The following is a 26,866-nucleotide window of genomic DNA, read 5'->3' as shown; positions in this document are numbered from 1 at the left end:
GGCCTTCACTGGCTTTGCTTCCTGCATTTTATCTTTATATAACATCGGGGCTCTAGGGATATGGAATGCACCGGCGGAACGACTCACGCTCATACCATAGCACAAGCATATGGTATATGTCAGTCATTCACAAGCATGCTCACATGAGATTAGAAGCAAGCAAGCAGTCTCTCTCTCTCTCTCTCTCTCTCTCTCTCTCTCTCTCTCTCTCTCTCTCTCACACACACACACACACACACACACACACACACACACACACACACACTTTTCAGTGCTTGTGCCAGGATTTTAGGGCCTTTTAACTTGGAAGACACAAGACATGCAACCTAGAATTCTTTCATCCTGCTTCTGATCTTTTTGGGTCCTCTGTAAAGTCAAAAAGGCCCTTTCTGGGCTGGAGAGCCCCAGGAAAAGCACAAGCACGCCACTCTCTGGAACTACCCTTGATTGTAATGTATATCACTGTACACATGAAGCTGCCTTAATGTTAATCCTCTGAGGTTAGGGAGGTGGCAACTGGGGAATGGGCCAGTTTCAGTGGCAGAACCCATTTGCAGGGGCTAAATCTCATTCATTCCACTGCCATGAGAAGACCTTTTTCTTTACTCAAGCGTATTCATGGGTCATAAGTATGAAAGCACCTGCTATGTGAAAGCCATGCCCCCACCCACCCCATGTGAAAAATTTACTCCATCAGAATGGAAGGCTTAAAGATGATCCTCCTCTTTTGCTGCTCCGTGAACACATAAGTATGTGGTAGTCCTTGGATAAGGTTTTTCCACAGGCAAGAACTCTTGACTCAGCCCTTAGTGATGGGTACAGAGGCTGGCATTCTGTCAGCATTGGGCCACAGGCAGGCGGATACATGGGTTCAAATGGCGCATTGGAGCAGATCTGCAGGAGGGCCACCATGGAGGAAGCGGCTGTTGCAAACTAGGACCTGGAACCATAAACAGTCGAATCAGGGCAACTAGCGCAGCGAGAATTAGAACCAAGGAGATATAAGGTCAGGTTTCAGATATACTGTCTAAACAGCATGTAGTGGAAACTGTGAGGTAGGGAACCTAGGTTGGAAAACACAGAATAGGTGCCTGGGGTCAAAGCTAGGTGGACTGTTGCTCACAAAAAGATTCAGGCCTGACCTGGAAGAATTTACAGTCATGCTAAGTCAGTAGCAGCCAATGGGCTGATTGGGAGCCTGAAAAATAAACATTGGCCCAGTCTTCCTCTACTCTGCATCTGTGAGTGGCTCACCACAAGGTGCACCAGCCCATTATCTAAGAGTCCCCCTATTTAAATTCCAGTCAGTCCAGACCCACTTTATCATATGGACTGCAGGGCTCTGCTTCCCCCCCCCCCCAAACAGTTGGCATTATTTGGTCATAGCCACTAAGAGCTCATCATTTCTCCACTGCCAGCTACAGCAGCTTTCTCTGGGATAAGTGTGTACCACTGTTTCCTTGGGTAGTCTGTAACTGGAGAGGCCTGTTCCACTATCTCCAGCTTCCCAGTCTGTGTCTCCTTTAGTTTTCTCTTTTGCAGGTTCTGTGTCCTTGAATCTGTACCTGAATCCCAGCCTCTGAGCCATCCATTCATGTCTAAACAAAGGGTGACCTGGATCCTCCATCTGTTTCCAACGTCCTTGATGACATGCAACTTCGCAGTGGATTGATGGCGGAGCAATGCTTCCAAGTTAGTATAAAGGAACGCGCATCTGTGTCGGTCTCAGGGCCCCACTAATGATACAGCAGATACAATTTAGTTCCACATTGATCTTCTTTGAATGGGCTGGACCAGGCAGGGCTACAACATTCAACAGCCTCGTTCATCTGTGTACCAGCTTCTGAAACACAACACAGTGCCGCCGATTCGCCTCCTTGGTTTTGGAGTGTGTGCACTGACTGAGAAAGACCAGCCCAGTGCACTTTTCAAGTAGAGCAGGTAGTCTTGAGGCATTAAAGTATGAGCAATTTAATTTCCAGTGGCTATCATCATTTTGCAGGGAAAAAGTCACACTTTGTACTGGTAGCATTAAGAGAGCCCTTATTAAACCCACTAAGCTTTGCTAGAACAACTTCCGCCACTCAAAGAACTTGAAACTTTTCTTTTCTTGACTAACAGTACAGAGGTTATCAGGACACAGATACTTCCATGGAGGCAAGGGGGAAAAAAACTATCAAAAAAGCCTCAGTGCCTAAATCAGCGGATGGACCCTGCTTCTTTTTCCTTCTGCCATCTATTTCTCTTCCCATTAATCTCAATGGAAAAAGTGTCGATATGTAGTAATGAGACCATTAGCCAAACAATCTGGAGGATCTTAAGATATTTTTTCTCTTTTCAGTAGGTGTCTGCTGTGGTTCACAGTAGCAAGAGCCTCTGCACAGTCTATAGCTGTACCAGTTCTCACATTTTGCTGAAAAGCATCCTCAATATATTAGCTAAGGTGCAGCAAGAATAGCCCTTGACCACAGCAAAAATAGCTAGGCATGAGCCCTCTGATTTTCTTTCTAAACTTGAGGACATATACTCTCTACTGGGGTGATCCATGTCTCTATTAATTTTTTATTTAAAAAAGATTGGCCTATAGTTAACAGGCCTAGGAAAGTGCATGGCCATGATTGCACCATGGAGTGTGAAACAATACTGAATTTAGAAGACTGAGGAATTCTGAGAATTCAAATGTTCATTTAAAAACAAAAAGCAGGATCCTATCCTTCATTGTTAAGAAAATAAACAGGTAAAAATGTTGGCTCGGAATGTCACTATGTGACTCCTCTTAGTTCTTAAACCAGGTCCCCTCAGCTTACAGATCTGCTCACTCCCCCTGCAAAAATGTCCTTGTCAGCCCTCTTCCCTGACTTTCTACCTTATTCCCTAAGAAAAATATGTATCCTTATTTCCACATTTGGGGAGGAGGACCAAGGGGGTGGCGAGGATGGACCCAATCTGCTCAAATGCAGTTTGTGCAATTCAACAACAGGGGCAAATGAAGACTGTGTTTACAGGTTCACATGTAATTTTAGATAAAACAGTTTTCTAGACCCCCTCCCTTTGCCCTAATTCACAGAACCAGAAGCTCTGCAGAAACCTGCACAGTGCTATGCTCACAGCTATTCACAAATGGCCTCTGCACAGGAATCAGAATGGGGTAATCTATTCAGTGCTGCTTGCAATTATCTCATTGATGGATACTGTTTCCCCCCGCAGACAGTAGCCTGTTGAGTGTGCACTACAGCTGATCTGTGTGCTGAAACCTGTTTCTGTGGGTGGAATACTGTCAGGGCCCCTGCCTAGGAATTAAACAAAGTTATTCTGGATCCTGCTTTGACTTCAATAAGGCCACAACGTTAGCTTGCATCCAGATCTTATGTATTCCCAGCCCACTCTTTCTGCTGCTAAATGGCCTTATCGGCTTCTCCTTTGCTTGAGGTCTGAGATTTATCAGCATCTTGTTAAATATACGATCTCTGAACAGCTCTTTTTCATAGGTGAGCAAACAGCCAGCAGTCTTATTTCAAGCTCTCCAATACCAGAGCCTCTGCGTCTTTTAGTATCATGGGTATAATGTTAACACTGCTTAGCTCCCTGATTTAAAGGCAAATAGAATGTTGGTGGTAGAGGATGAGTCACATCTTTTCATAGCTGCTGATGCTTTTAGAACAGTTACTATTATAGATTAAATTTATTTGCTCAGTTAAATCCTGCCATCTTTCCTTTCGCTATCAATTTGCTTCATTAGCTGTTCGCTAGTCTAGGTCCATATATATATATATATATATATATATATATATATATATATATGGAAGAAACTATTTCTGGAGGTAGGGTGGGGGTGGAGGGGGAACCCTGTCTGTACCTTTGATATACTTTCATGGTTTCTTTAACGAGGTTATGAATGTACTCTTTTCACTCTTTTTGGGATTTGCATTGTTGTGTGTGTGTGTGCTCCTGGGCCAGCAACCCTGTTGCAAAGGGAGTAAGGTAGTGGGTCAAAGCCACAATTCCCATCTCCCCAAGTGCCCTACTGTCAAGTTTCAATGTGCTGGATACTGCTCACGCCTGCCCCACCCCTACACTGTGAACAATTCAGGAGCCAGATGGCAATCCAAGGGAGACTTAGTTTGGCCCAGGATTCCTTGTTGCTGACTCTGGCTATATAAACAAAACACAAACTTTTGAATGGAAGCCGCCTTTTTTAGATGCACAACTCTCCCTCCCTCTGTGATCAGCAGCATTGGCTTAGACAGGGCTCCTCTTTCTAAGAGTCAGGTCTGATATGTCCTCCAGCTTTCAAAGCCTTTGAAAGTAGGCCTGTCTATGTCATTGTGTAACAAATCAGATTCTTAGTCAATTACCAACATGTTCTGGTCACTGTAAGTTTCCCATGTCAACCTGGATGGGATTATGGCTGAGGAAACAAATCAGAGACCGTCACTTGTTTGGCTAAACTAAATTTCTTCCACATAAGAAATTTGTAGCTCAGCTAGGAGGGTCTTACATCCACTGACTGTTCTCTGGTTTTATGTACCATAAAATCTTCCTTCTTCAGTAAGTTCTCAGTATTCACTACAATGTGTTAAAGTTATCAGGCATTGAGATGCATGTATATAGAACACATACCCCCCAGAGATACAGAACCCACTGATGCACAGCTGATATGTCAACATGCAACTTCCTCAAACAATGCTGTTATGAAATACAGATATGCATCTCACATACATCCACATGACTCAGCACACAGTGGTCCACAAATGAAGCCATTCTCTTAGGCTTAAATCCTATAAACTCTCCAAGTCATTTTTAAAATTTCAATGGACATTCTGGGGATATAACAAAATGGCATGCATTTTTGTATGCAAAAATATAGAAGGCTGTGTTCTCATTCTCTCTCTCTCTCTCTCTCTGTGTCCGTCCCACCTTACCCCCAGGTTTGCCCTAGCTGATGGGGTTCAAAGCTGGGACAGCAGCTGAATTGCACCTCACTTGCTTCCAGTGGGCAGTATCTAATACTGCTGCTGCTCTCCCACTCAATCTGTTGCACAAACTGGACCTCCCCATTTTGGAAATGCATGTTTCTGCTTGTTTCCGGCTGCTTGCATTAGCAGTGGGAACTGCTAGTGTGTGGAAAAGATTAGATAGTGCCCAGTTATTCCTCTGACCCCCACTGCATGGTAGTCACAGGAGTTAATCTGAGTGGGAAGAGATGTATATATATACCTGCTCCTTCATCTCCTCCAGTCCTAAGGTGGCAATGCTGCCTGAAGGCTTCTTCAGAGGAGGTTTGGGACGTCGTAGGCCATGGGCCACCTTGTCGCGGATCACCTGGGCACAGCAAGAAACAGGGAGAATGGCAGCATCATGGGCATTTAAATCCTTACACTACTTTGCATCACAGTGTGCTGACCATCGAATCTGGCCAACTCACATTTTGCTCTTTTCCCCTTTGTCTTGTTCCATTGGGTTAGATCCCATCCAGATCCTCCAGGCCCACCATTTTTCTCATTGAGGCTTGATGCCTGGCAGCAAGCAGTCATGAGCCACCAAAACACCCTGCATGGACTACAGCAAGCATCTGCCACACAGTCAGTGGCTGGGGCTGACTTTGAAGCCATCCAACTATAACAGATGCTATTGGCTCCCCCTTCTAGCAGTGATCCAGGTGCTGGTTCTGCAGGAAGAAGTATTACTAGCTTAGGACAGGGATGAGGAACCTGTGACCCCCCAGATGTTGTTGGACATCACTCCCACCACCCCGACAATTGGCCACGCTGGCTGTGGCTGACGAGAGTTGAAGACCAACAACATCTGGAAAGCCATAGGTTTTCCAGCTGTGGTTTAGGGGAGAGCACTACCTGTGCTGAAGGGAGGTGATCATCTCTGTGGGTTTAGGAGAACATGGGGGAGGTTCCAGGCTCTATGAAAGGAGATAATGTTACAAAAACTAACTAAAGGTAGAAATGTGGTATCCCACCACCTTCCTAGCATGGTAATCTTGGAACTTGAGGGGACTTCAGAGGAGGATCCCTAGTGGCTGTGAGGGTCAGGGGAAGTTGGAAAGTGCTGATAGCACTTTTGAGACCACCATCAGGAGTGATGCCCCACTTGAGGAGGCCATGGCATTAGAAGAACTGAAGCATCTGTACTGGTTTCATCCCCCTCTTTCCAGGCTCACCGAGATCATCTCCAGGAACAAAGGTGGCAGTGTGTCCAGAGCTGGAAGTGCAGTGCTTGTCTGGCCATGTATCAAATATCTTTGAGCCCTACTCATGAGGAGGAAGCATGCTCTGCATCAGGAGTCTAATGACAAGCCAGGAAAGGGTGGGGCATCAGCAGCATCCCCTATAAAATTGCTCAGATGGAGCCCAGACTTTGCTGAAGCAACATCTCTCCTACTGCGCTTGCTGGACAGCTCCCACGCTAGCCTGACCTTCCTGATCCTTAAAGGACAGGACTGCTCCTAATAAGGCAGGAATTGATCTTCATGACAGGGATGTCAGCAACAGGGCAAGAACACCTATTTTAGTGTGTGTTGGGATGAGCTTTGTTTCCCCCACTGATTCTCCAAGGTGAAGTCTCTGACTGCAACTCAGTACATGTCAGAACTAATACCACATATTCCTCCTATAGCTGAATCCATTCTCTCCTCAGTCCTCACCTCATAGATGTAGTCAAGGATTTCCAAGACAGTGAGGACGCTGGCCCCGATGAAGAGGCCCATTTGGCCTCCAATGTCTCCTAGCAGAAGAGAAAGGGGAATGTTAGGGCAAGAAAGAAGAGTATGTCGGAAGCATCAAGTCAGCTGCTGGGGATCCTGATAACTAGGAAGGCTGACAGGGCCCAGGGCAGCAGGGAAAGGGAACGAGAGAGATGGTGGTTGAAAGGGGTGGTCTAGGGGACGAGAAGAGTGTGAGTGGCAGGAGGTTGCCATCTGCTTTCATTTCGCTTTCCTTGACCTCTTATTCTTTTTTGGAAGTCAGGGTCCTTAGGCTGGAAGAGGGGGTTTCAAATTGGAGCTGAAGGAGAAGGTGAAGTAGGTATATGTGCACAGCTGGGATAGGAGAGGTACCACTCTATTAGGAGTGCAACTGGTAGTAAGGTAGCATTCATCTGTAATTGGAGGTGTGCTGTAGAGAGGGATGCGAAAACCAGGCCCAGACGGCTTGTCAACAAAGGGCACTGCTGGACTGCCCCTTGTTGGGCTGAAGTACTATCAATGACAGAGGCTGGAAGGCAATTCTGCATCTACTAGCTCAAGAACTGTCAGGTGACATGAAGAGCCAATAAGGTACCATTTGTCGCTATAAAGCCTTGGATGTAGGCAGTTTCAGCAATGCAGTCATGAGTTAAGACTAAGGGCTTCTCTACATCAGACTTTTTATTCTGCAACTTTACCGGAAGTTCTGCTTCTGGATTCTTTGCGGGATTAAGATCGGCCTTTTACATGTGCTCCCCTCTCCCAGGATTTTCTTTTTCTGCAAGTTCTATATGTTTCATTATGCAGCCCCTAGATGGCGTTGTGGTATAGCTATGATTATAGTGCAACTCTGTAATTACATGGGGGCATTCAAACTGCTATTTTAAAATAGTGCATTTTTCCTGTAACAAATAAAGCTACAAAAATGGTCACAAAGCACAGGCAAGGCCTGGAGGTTGATAATATCATGTAAAGGACCCACAAACTTCTTTGAGTATCTAATCTTGATTGCAGGATAAAAGCCTGGTGTAGAGAAGCCCCAAGGCTCTCTCAGTCTGTATATGGCCAATTTACCTGTTTGTCTGTCTGCATACTTGCCTTGGTTTCTCCAGAGCACGAGCCCTAACACAAGGATGTAGGGAGGCAGAAGGATAGCTATGCATATTCACTCACCCAGAAGCCCTGCCAGGTTGTACGCCTTCTTCTGCTCAATCGACTCATAGTTTAGAGCCTCAAAGAAGATGTCCAGCACCAAGAAGTTCTCCCTGAGGCCATTGGAAGTAGTCAAGGAGGATGGGGGAGAGAAAGGATGAACAGCCTGAGCTTTCCCATATATTCCCCAACACAGTCCCCTCCTGGGCCCCATTTGGTGTCTCCCATCCCATCCTAAAATGGGGGTGGAGAAACTCTTTTAGCCCGAGGGCCGACTTCTATCTCAGAGAAGCTCTTGGGGGGGGGGCACCTTCAAGTGGTGAGTAGGACCAACGACCAAAGGGGCATGGTAACAACAACAACAACAATAGCTTAAATCTCTTACTGGCAGTAATTAAGCTTTAAGAGAAGATTTCAGCCTTTTAGAATGGGGGAGGGGGGCTGTGCACAAGATGGAAAATTAACGGATGATTTATGGTTAGAGGAAGGGGTTTGTGGCCATAAAAAAGGGTGTGTGGCAGGATTGGGACCCTTGCAGGACCAGATTTGGCCCACAGGCCTGAGGTTCCCCATCCTTGCCCTAGAAGGATCACCTGTTGCCCCTGGCTAAGGACTGGACTGTGGACCTCATCAGTGCTGAGACACTCACCGGATGTAGGTCTCATTGCGGTTGTACTTGCGAGCCAGATACCGGGCCGATCCCTTGTTGGGAATGCGCACCATAGAGATCTCCTTGCCATAGCGTGTCATGTTGCAGGGCGTGGGACACACACAGCGTTCCTGGGAATCTTCGACGGCTGTATCTGTGAGTGGGAAGGCATGTCTAAGGCCTGAGGGGGATGCCCCGGAATAAGACTAAAGCCTACCCCTGCCTAACCACCCATAACTTGGAAAAGCCCAGCACCATCTATGAGTGAATGCCTCGTGAGCGAGGTTACAGGTGGGCAGCTGTGGGCTCCAGGCCACCTGCAGTGCTCAGGGACCTTGACTCCAGCCCACCATGGGTATCTAAGCCTTAGCATCCCCCCACCCTGCTCAGGACATGCAGGCGGGGGAACGGGATTGTGAAGGGAAGAAGGAGCATTCAGAGAGCCCTCCTCATTCCAATTATGCTCTAGCCAGCCTGCTTAACAGCTATTGGGTGGGCTGGCTTCAGCACAATTGGAATGGGGGAGAAGGGGTGTGGGGAGAGTCATCCCCTTCACAATCCTGCTCCCTCCGCCTGCTGAGCAGAAGGTGTGCGGGACAGGAATGCTAGGGATTGAGCACCCATGATGGGCTGATTTGCCCTGGGAAAAGTGCCAGTCAGCTGGGCAGCAGGGAGGTTCTTCCTATGAGAGAGTGAGTGCTTGGGGCTTGTGAGGCTGTGTACTATGTGTACGTTTGCATCCGAGAGTGGGGGAACACTGGCCCTGGCTGTGTCCGCCACACCCACACCAGTATGCAGCCCCACCACCACCCCTTGCTGCATGTGGACCTTGGTGACAATAAAGGTTGCCCACCCGTGGTCTAAATCCTTTCTGGAGCAGCTCTGCACATACGGTTCAGTCCCAGGACAGTGAAAGATCTGGGCCAGCCTTCCCCAAAATGGTGCCCTCTATATACTGTATGTTGGACTACAACCCATTTAGAGAGCTCCAGGTTGGGGAAGACTGCTGTAGGCCTTCCTGGGACTGTGAGTGGAGCCTGTAACACAACAACATCTTCCTCCTCCGTTCCCCAGGGAGGTAGCTACCCTCCTCCTGCTTTGTATCAGCCCTCACAGGTTGTGTTTCAACTGTATTCCTTGGAGCAGGAGTGGGGGACTTTTTTCCACCTTGTGGGCCCCCATTCCATAAAAACATAGGAAGAGCCCTGCTGGATCAGACCAAGGGCCCATCTAGTTCAGCACTCTGTCCACACAGTGGGCAACCAGCTGTCGACCAGGAACCTACAAGCAGGAAAAGGGTACAGCAGCACCCTCCCGTCCATGTTCCCCAGCAACAGGTGTACATAGGGATACTGCCTCTGATCCTGGAGGTAGCACATAGCTATCACGACTAGTAGTCATTGATAGCGTTCTCCAGGAATCTCTCTAAGCCCTTTTTAAAGCCATCCAAATTGGTAGCCTTATGCCAGTGGGGAGCAGGGCCAAAGCCACATAAACACCACATTCACACACATTCCTATGTCCCTTCATATCATCACTCCCTCTTTCTCACATACACCCCATACATCCCTCCACTTCCCTATCCATCCACACACCCTTTCCCACTCTCTTATGCACATCCATATACACCCAACACACCAGGTGCCTTTTCTGCTTAAAATGAGCAGTAGGAGTGAGGCAGAGGATTGCTGGGAGGGGAAAACTCCCTTCCAGTAATCTCCCCTCTCCGCTGCTTAGTTGAGTAGTGGCGAACAAGGCACTCTGTGTGTCTTGAGGCAGCAGCTCTGATGGAGCCTCCAGAGAGGGGACGGGACCTTGGAAGGCTGGTTGGGGAGCCATGTAGGCCAGAACCGGATGGTGGACCAGTGGTTCCCCACCCCTGCCTTTGGGCATAAGGCACCTACCACCCAGCTGTTCCCACAAAGGTATCAGGCGCTCCACTTTGGTTTCCCTGGCTGGCCATATCCTCTCCCTGTGGGCCTCCTCAATGGGCTGCACAATACCTACGGAAGTACCTACCTAGCGTGTGGTCAGCACATTCAATGTAGACGTTGGGTGAGCAGATGGTCTCATTACCTGGTAGAGAAGGACTTGATTAATGAGAAACGTAGAGGGGTCTGGTTCTGCCCTCCCCACCCATATGAGCTCATGGGTGGAAGAGAGCAGGGAGGCTGGTTATTTTATTAAGCAATTCTAGGCAGCTGCCTAAGAGTGTAGATGGAAGGGTCTTTCCTTTGATGTGCTTCCTTGATACATGTTGCTACTGGCCAGGAGCAGCTGGGTGAATGTAACATTAAGAGCAGAGGGCCTAATGTCATAGACAAGCAAGGAAACCCCAAGAAGGAAGCAGCAACACAAGTGGGTAGTCAAGAAACCCATTGGGTTCAGAGTCTGTGTGGGTCATCATCAGTGGCCCTTCTGAACCCAGGGGCTGAGGGACATGGAACAGAGATGGCCGTAATTGCCAAAGAGGTGGCCATGTTAGTCTGTAGCAGCAAAAAGTGCTCAGCCATGTTAAGGACTAACAGATTTATTGTGGCAATAAGCTTTTGTGGACTTATTATCCACTTCATCTGATGCAGATAGTGAAAAGCCCTGGGAAGTGGCAAAGGGCAGTGGGAAATGTGAGAGCAAAGGAGACACGGTAGCGGTTGGTGGTATGGGCCAGGGGGTTTCCGCAAGCCCTACATATCCAGAATCTGAGAGAGGTTCAGATAACACAAGAACCCACCATTCAATAACAACCCACACTGGGTGGGTTAGTGTGCTGTGTGAACCCAGCCTATGTTATTACATTTTTCTAGGGTGCCCAAATGCCTGGCTGTAGTCACTATGGAGACTGAGGATGTTTCCAGAAGGAGGACTCCTAGAGCTATCAATCAGAAAGCATTGTGCAGCTATTCTGTCTTCTCCCCCACCCCCTTAATGGGTTTTTTGTAGCAAGAAAATTTACAGGAGAAGTGGTGGGAAAACACAGGTCACAACTGGAAGATGAGGATGTCTATACACTGCCCCCCCCAATACAATTCTGTGAATAAGGCAGGGTGATGGCACCATAAAAGTTTCATCTGGAAGCCCCCAAGGTCACCCACCTGGTCTAGTTGGTGAGATCTTCAGGGCAAAGATCTAAGCAAGGGGCGAGTTGAACCACAAGGACCAGAGGCTTGTGAAAAGGGGTCCCTTCTCCCACCACTGACTCGGGTAGGCGAGGCATTCTTATTCCCCCAGAGCAATGGACACCTCAGAGTATGAGGGCTGAAGCAGCGTGCATGTAGCAACTACAAAGGATCACTATCATGCATCTGTGTCTTTAATATCAGTACTACATGGGCACATTTATCAGTGTAGTACTGATATTGAAGATCTTTCTGGCCCAGAAAGGTGTGATAAGAAATGCTTCTCCAGCTGAGTTGGCGAATGTCATATTGTTCCATTCAATGAATAGGGCCAGGGCCAGGGCCAGAAAAACAACAAAAGAAAACCAACCCTAAGAGTAAACGGCAAAATGAACACCAGGCAGCAGAGGCAGAGGGCCCTAATGCCCATGGGGCTTAGAGACATGGAAGGGTCACCTTACCTGGCATATGCACCATACGGCACTGGCAGTTCCGCACCACAGCCTCCTTCTCGCACTGCAGCCTGCAAGCCGCAATGCTGTAGCTCTCATAGCCAGGCAGAAACTGTTCTCCCTTCATGCTGGCCCGGCAGCTCCCCCAAGGCTGGGGCAGGTATGTCAGCTGCAGGAGAAAGGGTGCAGGTTCAGTGCTCAGGGAAAGCAGTGCCCTGGCCAGTTGGATCCAGGAAAGCCTCTCTCAGTGCACTCTCTGGGGCAGGTAGTGTGTCTCCCCTGGAAGCCCATCTTCAAGGCCAGACACCTCCTCTGCCACTTGGTTCCTGCCCCCATTAGCATGAGGCATCATCTGTGAACTCCATATTAAGGTGGGAAAGAAATACAGTTACTTCTGATTTTACAGATTTGCTTGACATTTCAGAGTCAAATATGCATATTTTTTAAAAAATTCAGTATAGATTTGTCGAATGAATCAAAGATTTTGTACCAACCTTAAAACAGGGTAGTTCTTTGTAGTGGTGGTGAGTCTGAAGTCTCTAGTTCAAACCTTCTATTGGCCACCAGCTCTCCCAATGGCCATAACAAGTCGCTCATAGCCTCAGCATCTTTTCCCTTCCCAATGTAATATTGCCCTTGCTGACAGGTTCTGAGATAATGTATGCAATGTTTGCACTGTAGAACAACTCATGGTTTAATTAACCCATGGGTTGTTGCCTTACCCAGAGTCACTAGCAATTTTTTTTTAATTCTTGGCCCAACACTTTTTTGATTATAAATCCTTCTTCAGGGGCACTTTTGCAGTAATATCCACAAATGCTGTGGCACCTCTGTAGCCTGGTGAAACAACCTATGAACTACCCACAATACTGGTTTACACAAAACAACCCATGGTTTAACAACCTAGAGTTCACAACCCAACAACAAACCAGGGGTATTCTTCATGGATTGTTCATAGTTAACAGCCTATAGCTAACCCATAGTTCCAGGTTCACATGTAAGGACAACCCATGATTCAACATCCATAGTATGGGTTGTTGTTATGTGTGAACCAGGTCAGTGTCTATTATATGTACTTGAAATGTGCTGTATGAATCCTACGTATTCGTAATAAAAGAAGTAGAAGAGCAGCATTTGTGTATCTCTGAGATCGGTGTTTAATGAGAGAGCCTACTTGATGCAGCCAATCAACCTCCTTCCAACAGTTGCTGTTAGAATGCAAAGAAATGAACCATCAAATGACAAAATGTTGACTTAACGTTTTTTTTTTACTGTGAACATTTTCTTTTATTGTAATGCTGTGGAATTCTTTGAGCCTACAAATGAAGCTTTTGATGAATAATCAGAGTAGCCACCCGGCTGGAGGGAAGACAGTCTTCATCTGCATATGCCAATTCATTGGTATGTATGAAAAAATTTAAATTGCCCACTGCCTAGTGCTGAAGCTGAGCTAAAATTAAAACAAAGCTAGGTGGCATTGGTGAAGTTTAATCTGAATGTGGTGGGAGAGGGAAAGGAGGCACTAAATTGGCACAGTTCACTGAATGTCTTTTCTGATGAAGGGATACTTGTCAAAGGACAACATCTTGGATTGGGTTTCTGGATCCTGTATTGAAATATCCCTACATAGTTTCCTCTGACTGTTGGATTTCTGTTTTACCATCTTAAGCTTTTCTTCTTACTCTAATGCCTCGTGGAGAAGCAGTCATTTTGGCATCTCCTCCACGGCCATTAATAATCAATCAATTAATCCATCCTTTTCCTCTTCAAACATATTTATTTACACTAAAAAACTTTCTTGGCTTCCCAAAGAATATTGGGAGTTGTAGTTTGGTGAAATGCTGAGATTTCTTTTTCTTTCTTTCTTTCTTTTGGTCAGAGATCCCTTTTATTCTACTGAACTACTGTTGCCACAATTCCCTGGAAAGGTGGAATAACCGTTACGCCAATTTAAGTCTGTAGTGTAGATTTGCCCATTAAAAAGGGTTTTTTGAAAGACAAAAACAACCACCTCGAAAGAACTTCAAACACTTCAGCATCTCACTCAAATTGCATTAGAGTTAGTTGAAAAGGTATAGAGTTTCCTGAATAGCATTAAGATGTGTCATGTTGCCGGATTTTTTGGCTGTCAGCATGTAGAGCTTTATTTAACTCCTTGGCATGCAAAGGTCGGATTAAAATATCCATGCAGTCCCATGGTATGATCTGCTAAATGGAGTTGACCCTACTACCATAATCTGGCTTCTGTATGTGGGCTGGTGTTGGGTGAGAGAGATGTCTTAATAGTTCACTGAAATTCTGCCTATGCTCCTTCCTCTCCCCAGCTAGTCTGGCTGGCTGAAACAAAACAAATAAGAATCTTATGAATTCCCAAAATATCAAATGTCTCTTTTTACATTGACATTCAAGACTAGACGACTACCGTGTTATTAAAGCCACCACATTGGTGCCATCTATGACAGCTCTTGGGGGATTTCAGGGATAAACAGTAACTGAAGGGAGAGATATTTCATCCTTATCACTCTGCTCAATGTGGCTGGGACAGCTTGTATCTACACCAGAGGCATCTCTCGCTATGGGCTTTGCCATTCTCCAAGCCTGAAACTGGAGCATCCCCTCCCCTGCTCCTTCCAGCCCATCTCTTGGCTCTTACCCGTTGCTCCTGGCAGGACACAAAGGTCTGGAAACCAGGAGAGACTCCAAACCCCAACTGATGGATGTAGGGTGGTTCATCCTGGCTGTGAATCTGTACCCGAATCCCGGCTTCAAATGATGTCTCATCTACAGGGAGAAGCAATCATGCCATAGTTATGGCTTTACTAGACCGCTGCTGAATAAATTCATGCACAATTACTCTACGAGTGTGATATATTCACGCTACCTGTTGCATTTATACATCCCTATCCTTTGCAATCAGGGCAGCTGATTCCTGCTTTATCAAGGGGAACCATTGCTTATCAAATATTAAATGCATTCATAGTTATCCAATTATTGCAGTTATCACTATATCTTATCTTTTTAAAAACAACAACCACACAAGTACGTTGCCAGGATCACCAGATTTTGTATACACAAGCGCATTCAAATTGTTTGGCTATTTGTATGAAATCTGCATATAAATAAACCATCTATATAGTTGCAATATATGTAAACTCCTTAGAGATTTTATTATATTAAGTGGTATGTAAGTATTATTAGTACAATAGAAAAATAAATAAATAAAAATGGCTATTCAGGTATTGAATTTCTTAACTCTTTGAATAGCGTGTAGAACGTTCCCTATTAGTTTTTCTTTCTGCTGTACATATTTTAATGGCCCTTTAATTATTTCCCCCAGGAGACACACAGATAGTTAGTGACTCAGTTGACTACCCTCCCCTCCCTCCGCTGGCTTTTGGGGCTGGACAGCGACATCTACGATGCATAACAGAGGTGATCAGGTACCAGGAGAGCAAGGACTAGCACAGGGAAAGTGAAAGGAAGCTTGGGAGCATGGATGAATCCTGCTGACATAAAGATTCCAGATTTTCCACCCTTTGGTCCCTATCCAAGCACCGCTCCAGCTCTTACTGGTCTCTCTCCAGATGGGCAGATACTCCTCCTGCTGGATATCCAACATGATCTCCAGCCCGTTGCCCATTCCACTCTGGCGAGTCACCCGTGGCTTGTTTCGATCACCATTGAATGTGTAGCATTTCCCATAGCGGGTGTAGACCTGTGAAGAAATAGAGGGGGCCATCAGGCAAAGCAGCTCAGCAGATACTGTACATGCCAAGGTAGCCAGAAACTTCCCATTCACCTCTGCCAAAGCTTGTGACCCGATCTGCTATTCCATCTCTAGGCTCATCCTTTCCTCAGTCTGTCACCATGACTTACCTGACAAGATTTAAACAGTTCATCTGCTAGCAAGGTGGTCCTTCAGCCACCTGGCTACTTTAATCAAAGCCGGGGACAAGCCACCGCAGCAGAGTAGAGAGCTAAATATCCTGCCTGAAGCCAGAGAGGAGTGAGACTGCATAGGCAGAAGCTGGGAGGGAGACATACATGAGTGAGAAAGAGCCCCATGTTCTATGGGGCGTCGGAGGACATACCCTGTTTGGGGGCTTCTCACCCTCATGAGAAACAAGATGTTGGACTACATGGGACTTCGATCTGATCCATTAGAAGGGCTCTTACAATTGTGTGACATAGACTTCATGCCTTAAAATATGTGGGCAAACTGTACCTGATCCTTGGAGGTCAGGAGAGGTAGGATGTTGGGAAGATAGCCCTATTCAGGCATTCTTCTTACCATGCGCAATCAACGCATGAAGGGAGAGAGCACTCCAGCCCTGCCCCTCTCCGTTGCTGTCCCATGTGAGGCGGTTGTCTGAAGAGGAGAGCCTCCTGTATCCATGGAGGCTTTCCACATGATTAAGGAACCTCAAAAATCATTGGTCATATGGAGGGGTCCCTCTCCTCATGTGTTGATTGCACATGGTAAGAAGAGAGCTTGGATAAATGCAAGAAATACATCAGCCTGCAGTATCACAAGATCCCAGAGTGAGAGTGCAAACATCACACGCAGATTCTGGTATCCCACATATTGTGATAATGGCCCCTCCCACATCTAGGACTCTTAAGAAACCCATTTGCTCCCTCAAAGCACCCTGAGAATGCCCTCCTCTCCCTCCTTCATATTTACCAATCATGCTGCAGCAATTATCGCTTTCCTTGGCCACCACCAGTCTGACCTGACTGATCCCTGAACGCTTTGGGATCCATCAGCAATATTTCAGGACCTGTTCATTTCTATTAGAGTCCAGATGCATGCGATACCTTGATCATCCCAGTTCAGCACCTTAAACTGCACAGAACTGGTAGTTTACGTCAAAACAAACAAGTAGTTTATTAAGGGAGATAGGTACAATAGGAATGCTGTTGAGGCACTAGGGGGAAGCAATATTGATTGCTAAGGAAACTAAAATGGAAGCTTAGCCTGTATTTCATGGTTGTTGTTGTTGTTTTCTCAAATTGTAGCATCCTCACACGGTGCTAAGATCGAAGTTTAGATTGCATAGTATCCTGGTCCACTGCAATGGTATTCATCACTTCATTCTCTCCAAATATTTTGCTCCCCCAGTGCAAGCCTTGTAATCCTCCACTTTCTGGGTTGTTCCATTGGTCATGGCAGTGGAGGCTGGTAGCTCAGATTTTGGTGGGGCTGTGAAGCCATTCAGGGTTTCAACCAGAACTCAGTAGGAGCTATTCAAGGTATTGAACTGATTTTAGGGCTAGGGTTCAGCACCTTGGATAGCTCCTTTAGAGTTCTGGCTGGTTCTGGCTGCAACCCGGAATGGACTCACAGCCTCTACTGGTTCCTGGGTAATTTATATGTGTGAGTTATATGAAAGGGGCATTGTAAACAGCGGAGAGTGGGCTGCACTGCTGCTCCCACCCCCATGTGTTGGTGGGGACATGTGCATGGAAGAAGCTTATGCATGAACCGCTGCTCCCATATAGGCTTCTGCCAGATTGGGACACCCATGTGGTCAAGAATTCTGATCGCATGAAAGCTGATGCATGAGCTGCTGCCCAAGTATGGGCTTCTTCAATGTGCTGGGGGGGGGAGGAGGTGTCCTACACTATGGAGGATAGTCCTCTCTTTTAAGGCATCCTGTATTTGAAGAGCTATCAAATTTAAAGGTAAAGAACCCTCAGAACCGGGAGCAGCCAGGGTTTTTGGAGTTGCCCATCCACAGTGAGCACCTGGACAACAGTCTGAGCAAGGCACATGGGTCACCTGGTCACAGTCTTCCCCAGTACGGTGAGAAGCATTGTCTTTTTATTTACATTATAGTAACTATTTCTACATTTGTATCCATATGTACAAATCAGCATATGCAAATGATATCGTTCCTGTGTTTTGGTGGCGTGTAGGCATAGTGGCTGCACAGCCTTGCTCCCCATTCATCGCATGGTGATTGCACTAGTCTTGAAATTCACATGCGAAGGGGGCTCTAGCTTATCCACTTTCCCCATCTGTGATTGGTTTAGCACCCATTTAGGACCATTCACAAAGTATGGCTGAGGCCAGTCTTTCTCAAATTCCCTGCCTGCAGGGCTCCTTTTTCCACATGGGCCTTTCTGCCAAGGAATCTCTGAGCACCTGCCATGGTGCTCTTGCGCACTGCAGAGCCTTCAGAGGCATGTTCCAAGCTGCATGCTCTGCACACCCATAGAAAGCCACAGAGTAGCCACCACCCACCCAGTTGCACAATCACTTTGGACCAGCTAACAGGTTACATGGGACTAAGTGGATCAGGGTAGCAAATACCATCATAGCAACAGTGCCAGGCTGTCCTCAGTGCCATGTTTGTTTTGTAGCTCAGCTGTAGAGCCTATTGCCTGATGATCAAGGATAGACAGCGATGGTCTGAATCACATAGGAACATCCCAAGCTGCCTTAGACTGAGTCAGACCATTGGTCCCTCTAGCCCAGTACTGTCAACACCGACGTTTTATGTAGTTTATTTGCCAGAGGGAGGAATGCTGTCTTTGAAAAGATAGGAGGGTGCTGGACCCATGAAGTTGAAGATCAGTGATACCAATGCACCACCACTTTCGATGGCCTAGGTTCGGCTACCATCTTCTAAAGCCGTGGTGGGGAACCTCAGGCTGGAAGGCCAAATTTGGCCCACCTGGGGTTCCAATCCGGTCCTCCAGGTCCCCAGATAGCCACACCCCATTTTCTTGACCACACACCCTTCCCTATACCTGCCAATCATTTGGGTTTTCCCCCCAGCTTTCCTCCAGTTTTCCCCATTCAAAAAGACTGAAAGGCCTCTCCTAAGGATGAGTTACTGGCAGTAAGAGCTTTAAGGCAAAATATGCTGGTATTTTAAGCATTTGGGCCCCACTCCTTCTTGCCCTTGACCCTACCCACCACTAGAATGCGGCCACTGACAGCTTCTCTGAAAATTAATTTGGCCCATGGGCTGAAAGAGTTGCCCACTCTTGCTCTACAGAGCAACCTACTCCCTGGTGTCTGCATCCTTCTGGCATATTACAAATTCAGACTCTTCAATTCTGGATTAATTTGTTAAAACCGAATCACTACCCGCCTCATCCAAGCTACTAAAACAGATGAGAATCATTGAACTGCTTTTCAAGCATGCATTGAAAAAGTAAACAAATCCTCCAACTCGTTCCCTTTCCCTCTTGCATATGCAAAAGAGTGATTCAAGTGTTTTAAGGATTAACTATGTTGTTCCCCATGATCCTGGCTATGCATCCTTAAGTCTTTTACTTCCTCCTTCTCCCCAAGACTAGGTACAGAATGGAAGCCACTCACAGGGGTGAAGTCTTGGTGCCCACAAGGTTTGCCCTGGAAGTGACATTCCAGCAGCATGTCCTCAATCTGATGCCCCATGCGATGGAAGAAGCTCTCCATTGTGTGCGGAGAGAGGCGTGGAGGCAGGAACCGCGAGTAGTTGGCCAGGCGGCTGAGCCAGGGCCGTTGCTCTTCAGGAAGCTCCTTCAGGACATTGGATAGCAGCGAGTGGTTCTTGTCGGTCAGCCCCAGCCAGTGCCCCACTGAATACAGATCGGGCCTTGTGAGCTGGAGGAAGCGTGCCGGGTTGTGGTTGCAGAAGGTGACCGCTGGGAATTGCATCTGTGGGCCCCAGCGCATGTGCACTCTGGTGTGCACTGGCTTCGACTGCAGGTATTGCATCCGGTTGGCTGACCAGGTACATAGCAGCCCCAGAGATGCCAAGAAGGCCCCACTCCAGATTAGGCGCTGTGCCCATGACTGCTGGTGGGAGCCCATGTAGTGGAGGCCATGCAGCTTGGTCACACGCAGGAAGCGGGTGGTGACCTGGGCCAGGGAGCCATCCAAGTCAGGCACAGGAGGGCACCCATCTGGACAGCAGGACAGGGGCATCTTCAAACCTGCTGAGAAACTCCTGGCTCAACAGATGTGGTCAGGCTGTGCCCAGAGACAAAGTGCTTTAGCTCTTCCCTTGCACTCTACGTAAGGAAACCAAGATCCTTGTCTGCAATGTTTTGCTTTCTGCAGGGAGCCCACAGTCCCCTCCGCCACTGTGTGCCAATTGTGTCAGATGCCTCTAGCTGCTCTCTGTGATCAGCGAGGGGAGGGGCAGATCCCTACATCAACACCCTCTCTTTGCCCTTAATTCTTCAAAAATCCTTTTCCATCTCAGGTGAGAGGGGGCCGAAGGTGCTAACAGGTTGCCACTCTTCTCCTGGGGAGGGCTTTGCATTCAGCTTGGCACATGCTTTGCCCACTTAACTGACCTTGTGTTGGCTTCCACACTCAGCAGTTACCTGCTAGCTGGGACCACCCCACACAGAGCAGACCGAGAGCCTGCGCCCTATGCATGGTAAAGGTGAACTGCCCCGCGTTTTATGGATTCTATGTATGTATTTTATTGTATATTGGGTTTTTTAATATTATTGTGATGATGTTTTCTGTTGTGCTGGTCTATGACCGAAATAAACAAACAACAACAACAACAACAGGTTATGTCTGAATTGTTAGGTCTGAGTACTAAATCCCCTGCTTGCGGGCACCAAAGGATTCTCAGTGCAGCCCAAAATCAGATTTCCTGTGACTATGCCTGGTGTGATCTACCCTTCTCTCACCCCCAGTACCTCTCGCCCTTCTCTCTCCTTTGATTTAGGGCCAAGGACAACCCCTCCCTGCGAATTCTATGCACCTGCATTACTGCCAACAGAACCATTTAATCAATACCACCTTCAACATGTGGGTGGGGGAGCTGTCTAGTGTTCAAAGGGAACCACTGTCAGTTCAGTGCAGATACTGAGGCAGCACTGAGCCCTTGTTTGCTAGTGTTATGCAGTGACAACGTTTTCCCAGAGTATGCTTCCCTGCATCAGACATGGCAGAATGCTGAGTTCTCAGCTCCCTTGGGAAAGCGAAGAGCCTGAAACTACTGCTGTCCATTCAGTTGGGTTCCACATCCCTGATTTACTATATTATCATCAACACCCTCATCCACATGGTAACAACAGCTGAGAAGGGGAAGCTTACATACATCTATGGACGCTGGAACTCCACATGATTGGGGTTCCAGCTCCCATGGATGCCAACACATGTAGTAGTCAATGCACATGCGCTTCCCCTCCTCAGATGTGCAACATGGTGGTGAGAGAGCTACACAACCTTGGGGGGTGGACGAGCAGCATGGCCCAGGTGCTCCTTTCAATGGGTAGAATGGGTCTCACATTGGCATATCCTGGAAACCTCACCCTACTGTTTCCTATCAAACCTGACCATTCTGACTCCACCCATCAACATGGCATCCTCTCCTCCACCCCACCCTGAGGCATTTCCCCCTCCACCCAAGAAGAACCAATGATCAACCATGATCTGACAAAAGGGACAGCCTTTCCCCCAGCTTTCTAAAGGCTATCTCCTCCTCTCTGTTCCACAGGAATGTCAATAGCTCATAGTCTCACCTCATCCTAGCAGGGTGAGGGCCGATCATGCTTGATGAGGGCCACCACATCAAGGTGAGGATGCCAATGAAGAAGGCCAGTTTGGGCCTAACGTGGATCACAGAGCACCAGGAACTAAGCGCGCACAAGTTCCTTTATACACCTGCCTGCTGGCGCTGCCCTGTTCCCTCCCGCCTCAAAGCCTTCCTGTCTGTTTCTGCTGTTCTCGTCACTCCCAGAGGGCTCTCAAGTGGCTGCCTGCCAGCTTGCCCCCTGTCTAGCTCGCAGGTTGCCTAACGAGCCCTTCCTGATTACATACTCCACTCATTACCACCCTAATTCTGCATCACAATTAATTGTGGTAATTAATAAATATTGATTACAGCCAACAATTGGAGCTGATCTCCCTCAGTAATTAAGCATTGCAGAGGCACCAGCCTCTTCTGTGCCTGACCTTCCTTTCTCCTTCAGGGCGGTGGGAGGCAGCATTTCACACCCCCACCCCAAATCCTGAGGGCTATGGGGTGCCAGGGTACAAATGAGGCTTTCGTGTTCCTTCAATCCCCCTAACAAGGAGTGCATGACATTTGCAGAGGGTTAGGCCAGGGGCTTGGGAAAAACTGCCCTTTGTCAAGTAGGCTGCCAAACTACACAAGCCTTTCAGCTAGGGTTGCCAACTTTTATTCCTGACAGGGCTCTTGTGCCTTTAGCGTTTTTGCCTGCTGCGCTTGTCATGTAGCTGTTAAAGGCATGGAACTGTTTTGTATCAGAAGCAAGAGCTGCTTATCTTACTTCCAAACCGTAGGGTTGCAGCCAATGTTAGGAACAAAAAACCAAAAGGAGGTGAACATCCAAGTCAGGTCAGAAAAAAAGGAGCCCATTTGAAATAAAACATCTTTGGCATCCTGAGAACATTGAAATAAATGAGACTTAGGTTAGACTATGACTGGATACAGCCCACTGGATACTATCCACAGAATTGTAAATAATGGACAGAGACACTCATCAAACGGGAAACACTCAGACATTTGGGGAGAACGAGCATCTTTAAAAGAGGGAGGCCCTTTCTCACATTACTTTTTTCTTTTTAGCTGTACACTGAAATGTAAAGTAAGAAGTTAACGTTATATCATGCAGGTGTACTCATCAGGGAGCCCCAACTGCCTGCAGCTTCCTGTTGAGTGTACATGGGAGCAAACCTGGTTTTGCTTCTGTGTAATGTTGAACTAACCTCAAAATGAAGGCCATGTAATTCATATTTAGTTTGCGCCAGGTACTACCATAGCTCAGCAGTGTGTGTGTAGAAAGAGATACATGGATAGATAGCCTCTGAACTTATGGTGATGTTAGCAAATTCATGAGAGCTACCCAATCTGTGCCAACTGGTGCTATTGTTATGGTGCATCCTGCGACATCTTGTTTCATTTTCATTTCATTATCCCTAGCTGTCAAAGTACTAATCTTTCTGCATTTATGATTTATACATTCTTCCTTCTGGAATTGCAAGCTTGGGCTTTTCATTTTTAATAAGCCATGAATTTGTGCATTTTAATTTGTGCATCCATGCTCACACTAATAAAGTTGATGTAGTTTGTGCTGAAAAGGGTTGGAGGACTTGAAACAAAATTGTGAATCATGACGAAGCTAGGTTTAGTTTTTGTTAATATATATATATATTTCTTAAAATTTGCAAGACATCTAGGTTAACGAGTGCACAGCTACAATAGTGCAAATTCACTTTTTCTGCAGCTGTCAGTCAGCATTCTGTACCCACTGAGCATACCCAGTCCTTCTTGGGCTGTTTTGTCCCCCCCCCCCCCCCTCCTTTCCATTCTGGGATGTTTTGGGTGTGGTGAACACACTTGTGCCCAATCTCAGCTACATTAAAAACTTTGGGTTTCTCCACTGATGACTATAGATAGCTCTCAAGTTTTGTCCCTGGGGACATTTAAAAATAGCTTTTCAGTGTGAACTAGGAAATGACCTATCCAGATAATGAGAAGGTTCATTCTAACCCTTTTACATCTGCCTCTTTCTCCCCCTCACTTTCCTTTCTATTCCCCACTTCACCCACTCAGTTGTCAGCTTTGGTTCCCCTCCTGCATTTACCCAGTGAACATTCCCTGCCATGGAGTCCTCCTTGGACTTTTTGGGAGGGATTCCCCCCACCCCCAAGGTCGTTTGGGCATTTGCAAACATTGGGTCAGAGTCGTCTTGTGCATAGGTGGTGCCCTGCTAGGTACAGCTCCACAAGCATGAGAGGTTTGCTTGGCACCTACATTGTTTTCTTCCCATCGCCAGCTGAAGACCTTTTTATTTTCTCAGTATTTTAACAACTAATTTAACTTAAATTTAAACTTTGCTGTTTTAATCTCATATTTTAACCTATATTATTTTTTGCTGTATGGTTTTATTCTGGTTGTGCTTTTTATATTGTATTTTGTATTTGTGTTTTAAATTTGTTGGTTTTTATACTCTTCATGGTTTTAATTTTGGTGAACCGCCCAGGGAGCTTTGGCTATTGGGCGGTATAAAAATGTAATAAATAAATAAATAAATAAGCAAGCAAGCAAGCAAGCAAGCATGGGAAGACTTGAATTGGAAAAAGAAGAAATGATATTACCTTTGCCCTATCTACTAAATATGAGAGAACAATCAAGATTAACAAACTGCTTGTGAGCTCCTGACAGTGTGGTGACCATATGAAAAGGAGGACTGGGCTCCTGTATCTTTAACAGTTGCGTAGAAAAGGGAATTTCAGCAGGCGTCACTTGTATGCATGCAGCACCTGGTGAATTTCCCTCTTCATCACAACAGTTAAAGCTGCAGGAGCCCTGCCCTCTTTTGTATCTGGTCACTCTAATATAGCTCCTGCAGTTTTAAATGTTGTGATGAAGAGGGAATTTCACCAGGTGCTGCATGCATACACATGCCACCTGCTAAAATTCCCTTTTCTATGCAACTGTTACACATACAGGTGCCCTGTTCAACTTTTCATAGGGTCACCCTGGACTGGGCCCTTAGCAGGTGCCCAACTATGTCTACAGAGAGAGGCTTGTATTTAAAAAAATGGTTTCCCACATGGCCCAAGGCTGTGATGGATCTCCACTGGGAGAAACTCTTGTCAATTTGCATCCATGATGTGACTCGGAACTAGAAGTAGGAAGCAGCTGCTTTTGATTAGGATTTCAGGACTTTAAAAATGTACGGCTGCTTTGGCAAGTCTTGGCAACACTTGCCAATGTTTATTAGGCAGCCAGATTGTGCATGCTTATTTTTATTTTTCACACTGCTTTAATCCTGTGACTATTTATTTCTGTTTTCTATATTAAGCCAGATAATTGACTTAAACATACATTTGCTCATTTTCCTATGTTTCCTCAATACGCCTTGCATTTGTAGGCCTTAAAATAGATCACATCATCAACATAATCGGATACCAAGATATTCTATCCTGCTAAGAATGGTTTGAAGAGATTAGTATAGTCTCTGGGTCAAATGTTAGATCTTGACCTCAGTCCAGAATAATTACTGCCTTTTAGCTCAGGCTGGGCTTCGTTTCTGTTTTAACAGGAAGCTGGTAGTGGCTCTGCTGAAGTCTAAGAGGCCAAGATAACATCAGTTTATTGAATCCTGCATTATTTAAGGGTGCAATCCTATGGCGATGCCACCTCCCTGCTTCTTCCCACTCTGCATTTTTACTAGTCAGGCTTTTTTTTGCCTGTCTAGCTGGGTCTCTTCAGAGTTGGAGGAAGGAGGGTGGGGAGGCATGGAGATACCTTGTATCCTGTCTTTGTCACTCCCTGCCCCGCCCCACCCACTGGCACACCCCCTTTGTGAGCTCAGATGCAGCCAACACAGTTCTCTCCATGTGCAAGGGGGAGGGAGCAGGGAGTGCAGATTCCTGGATCTGCAGGGGGAGTAGCACTATCTCTGGCCTCGGATCCAGGAATCTGAATTATGCTATGGCTCCCCAGACTCTGTCTAGGGGCCATAGGATTACTCCCTAAGTAAGCCATCACAAACATTACATTAAATAAGGCTCAAGACACACATAGAGCATTTATTTGTGTGTGGTTCCATGTGTCCCTGCATCATGTTTAAGGGATTCTTATCCTGAATGCTGACCCCCTACACTTGCATTTGTACATGAATGTGCCTTGCTAAGTCATAGATTTCCAGCATGAAAGCACCACATGTGGAAAATGCATCAGGTAGAAACATCTAAGTCTGTCTGGAACCCTGCACAGATAAGTACTTTGTATGTGCTCTGGATCTCATTATGTTCTTAAATGTTTGTGCCTGCATGTGTGTCATCCTCCTGCACCACTGCTAATAGCAGCACAGGTGATGTTGCTGTTGGATTGGGGCAACAGCACAGGAGAAACAGTTGGACTCTGCCTCCCTTTCATGCCCTGATCCAGATCTCTCCCCCCCCTCCCCGAATGGTTGTGATGCAAATTCCTCCCGTTCCCAGCAGCTGCTTTTTGAAGAAGAAAATTACATTGGGAGTTCAATCACATTTACTTTGACCAAGTGCAGAGAGAGCTAATGTCAAAAACTGAACATCTGGATTTTTTGACATGGTGGTACAAGTGTTCATGCGAAAAAGCCAGGCAGCGGGGTCCAATTAATGATGGATCACAGAATGTAGAGCAGATTGTGGCACTTCCTTGCATGATTATGAAAAGCAAACAAAGCCCAACCTGCTATTCTACACACACCCTCTTAATCTTACCTCATTAGCAGAGTTTTCAGCCTAGGCTCCTCTTTAGTTTCAAAGTCTAGTAAAAATCGCCTGCGCTCACAGTACCAACTCTCCAAGTAGACAGCAGGTGGCAGCACTTGCAAGGAGATGACACTGCCTCTTTATATATTATAGACTAAGATTCTTCTGCACTTCCAGGCCCTGAAGACTGAGGGCCTCCTAATACGTTAGGTATTATAAGACTGTACACTGTATGTATAAAGTATGTACACTGTCACATTTGAAATGGCTGCACAGACTTGTATGTACCAAGACATGTTCCAGAGAGCTGTGCATAATTGTGGCCCCCTGCTGTGAGTGACTTCAAACGTTATGATGCTACCGCATGTATCGATGTTCTTAAATGATAACAAATGGCACTCAGCTACAGTCACTGGCAAAATCTGTAGCTCCCTAAGGAGAGTTTCCACCAGATCCTTTACTGGCCGGCCACCACCACACACAGCCATACAACTAAAGCCAAGGAGGGGAATGAAGAATAAAGGGTGTGGAGGGAGGGTGTGTGGAGGGAGGTTAGCCTTGAGGTAATAGCCTCAGCTATTGCAATAGCATCATTTGTTTATCCCTCCCTCC

The 26,866-nt window shown here is 46.6% G+C and overlaps 1 protein-coding gene across 4 annotated transcripts in view; it reads right to left on the bottom strand.

The window, feature by feature from the left end:
• ASIC4 (acid sensing ion channel subunit family member 4) overlaps nucleotides 1–26,866 on the bottom strand; it is a 234,471-nt gene that overhangs the window by 8,467 nt on the left and 199,138 nt on the right. For 3 of the 4 annotated variants that reach the window (XM_063116834.1, XM_063116837.1, XM_063116836.1), the window contains 8 exons: nucleotides 15,634–15,778; nucleotides 14,717–14,844; nucleotides 12,073–12,232; nucleotides 10,515–10,571; nucleotides 8,496–8,649; nucleotides 7,868–7,959; nucleotides 6,656–6,735; nucleotides 5,218–5,322 (listed from right to left, as the gene is read on the bottom strand). In XM_063116834.1, coding sequence (XP_062972904.1) covers nucleotides 5,218–5,322; nucleotides 6,656–6,735; nucleotides 7,868–7,959; nucleotides 8,496–8,649; nucleotides 10,515–10,571; nucleotides 12,073–12,232; nucleotides 14,717–14,844; nucleotides 15,634–15,778 — 921 coding nt within the window. Of the gene's footprint in view, nucleotides 1–5,217; nucleotides 5,323–6,655; nucleotides 6,736–7,867; nucleotides 7,960–8,495; nucleotides 8,650–10,514; nucleotides 10,572–12,072; nucleotides 12,233–14,716; nucleotides 14,845–15,633; nucleotides 15,779–19,396; nucleotides 19,988–26,866 lie in introns of those variants that run through there. The other variant, XM_063116835.1, reaches the window with a different exon arrangement.

This window comes from Elgaria multicarinata, chromosome 2 (genome assembly GCF_023053635.1).
Source record: "Elgaria multicarinata webbii isolate HBS135686 ecotype San Diego chromosome 2, rElgMul1.1.pri, whole genome shotgun sequence".
In the NCBI taxonomy this organism is placed as follows: Eukaryota; Metazoa; Chordata; class Lepidosauria; order Squamata; family Anguidae; genus Elgaria; species Elgaria multicarinata.
Note: the sequence above shows the minus strand (reverse complement) of the source record. Positions and strands in the feature narration are given on the sequence as shown.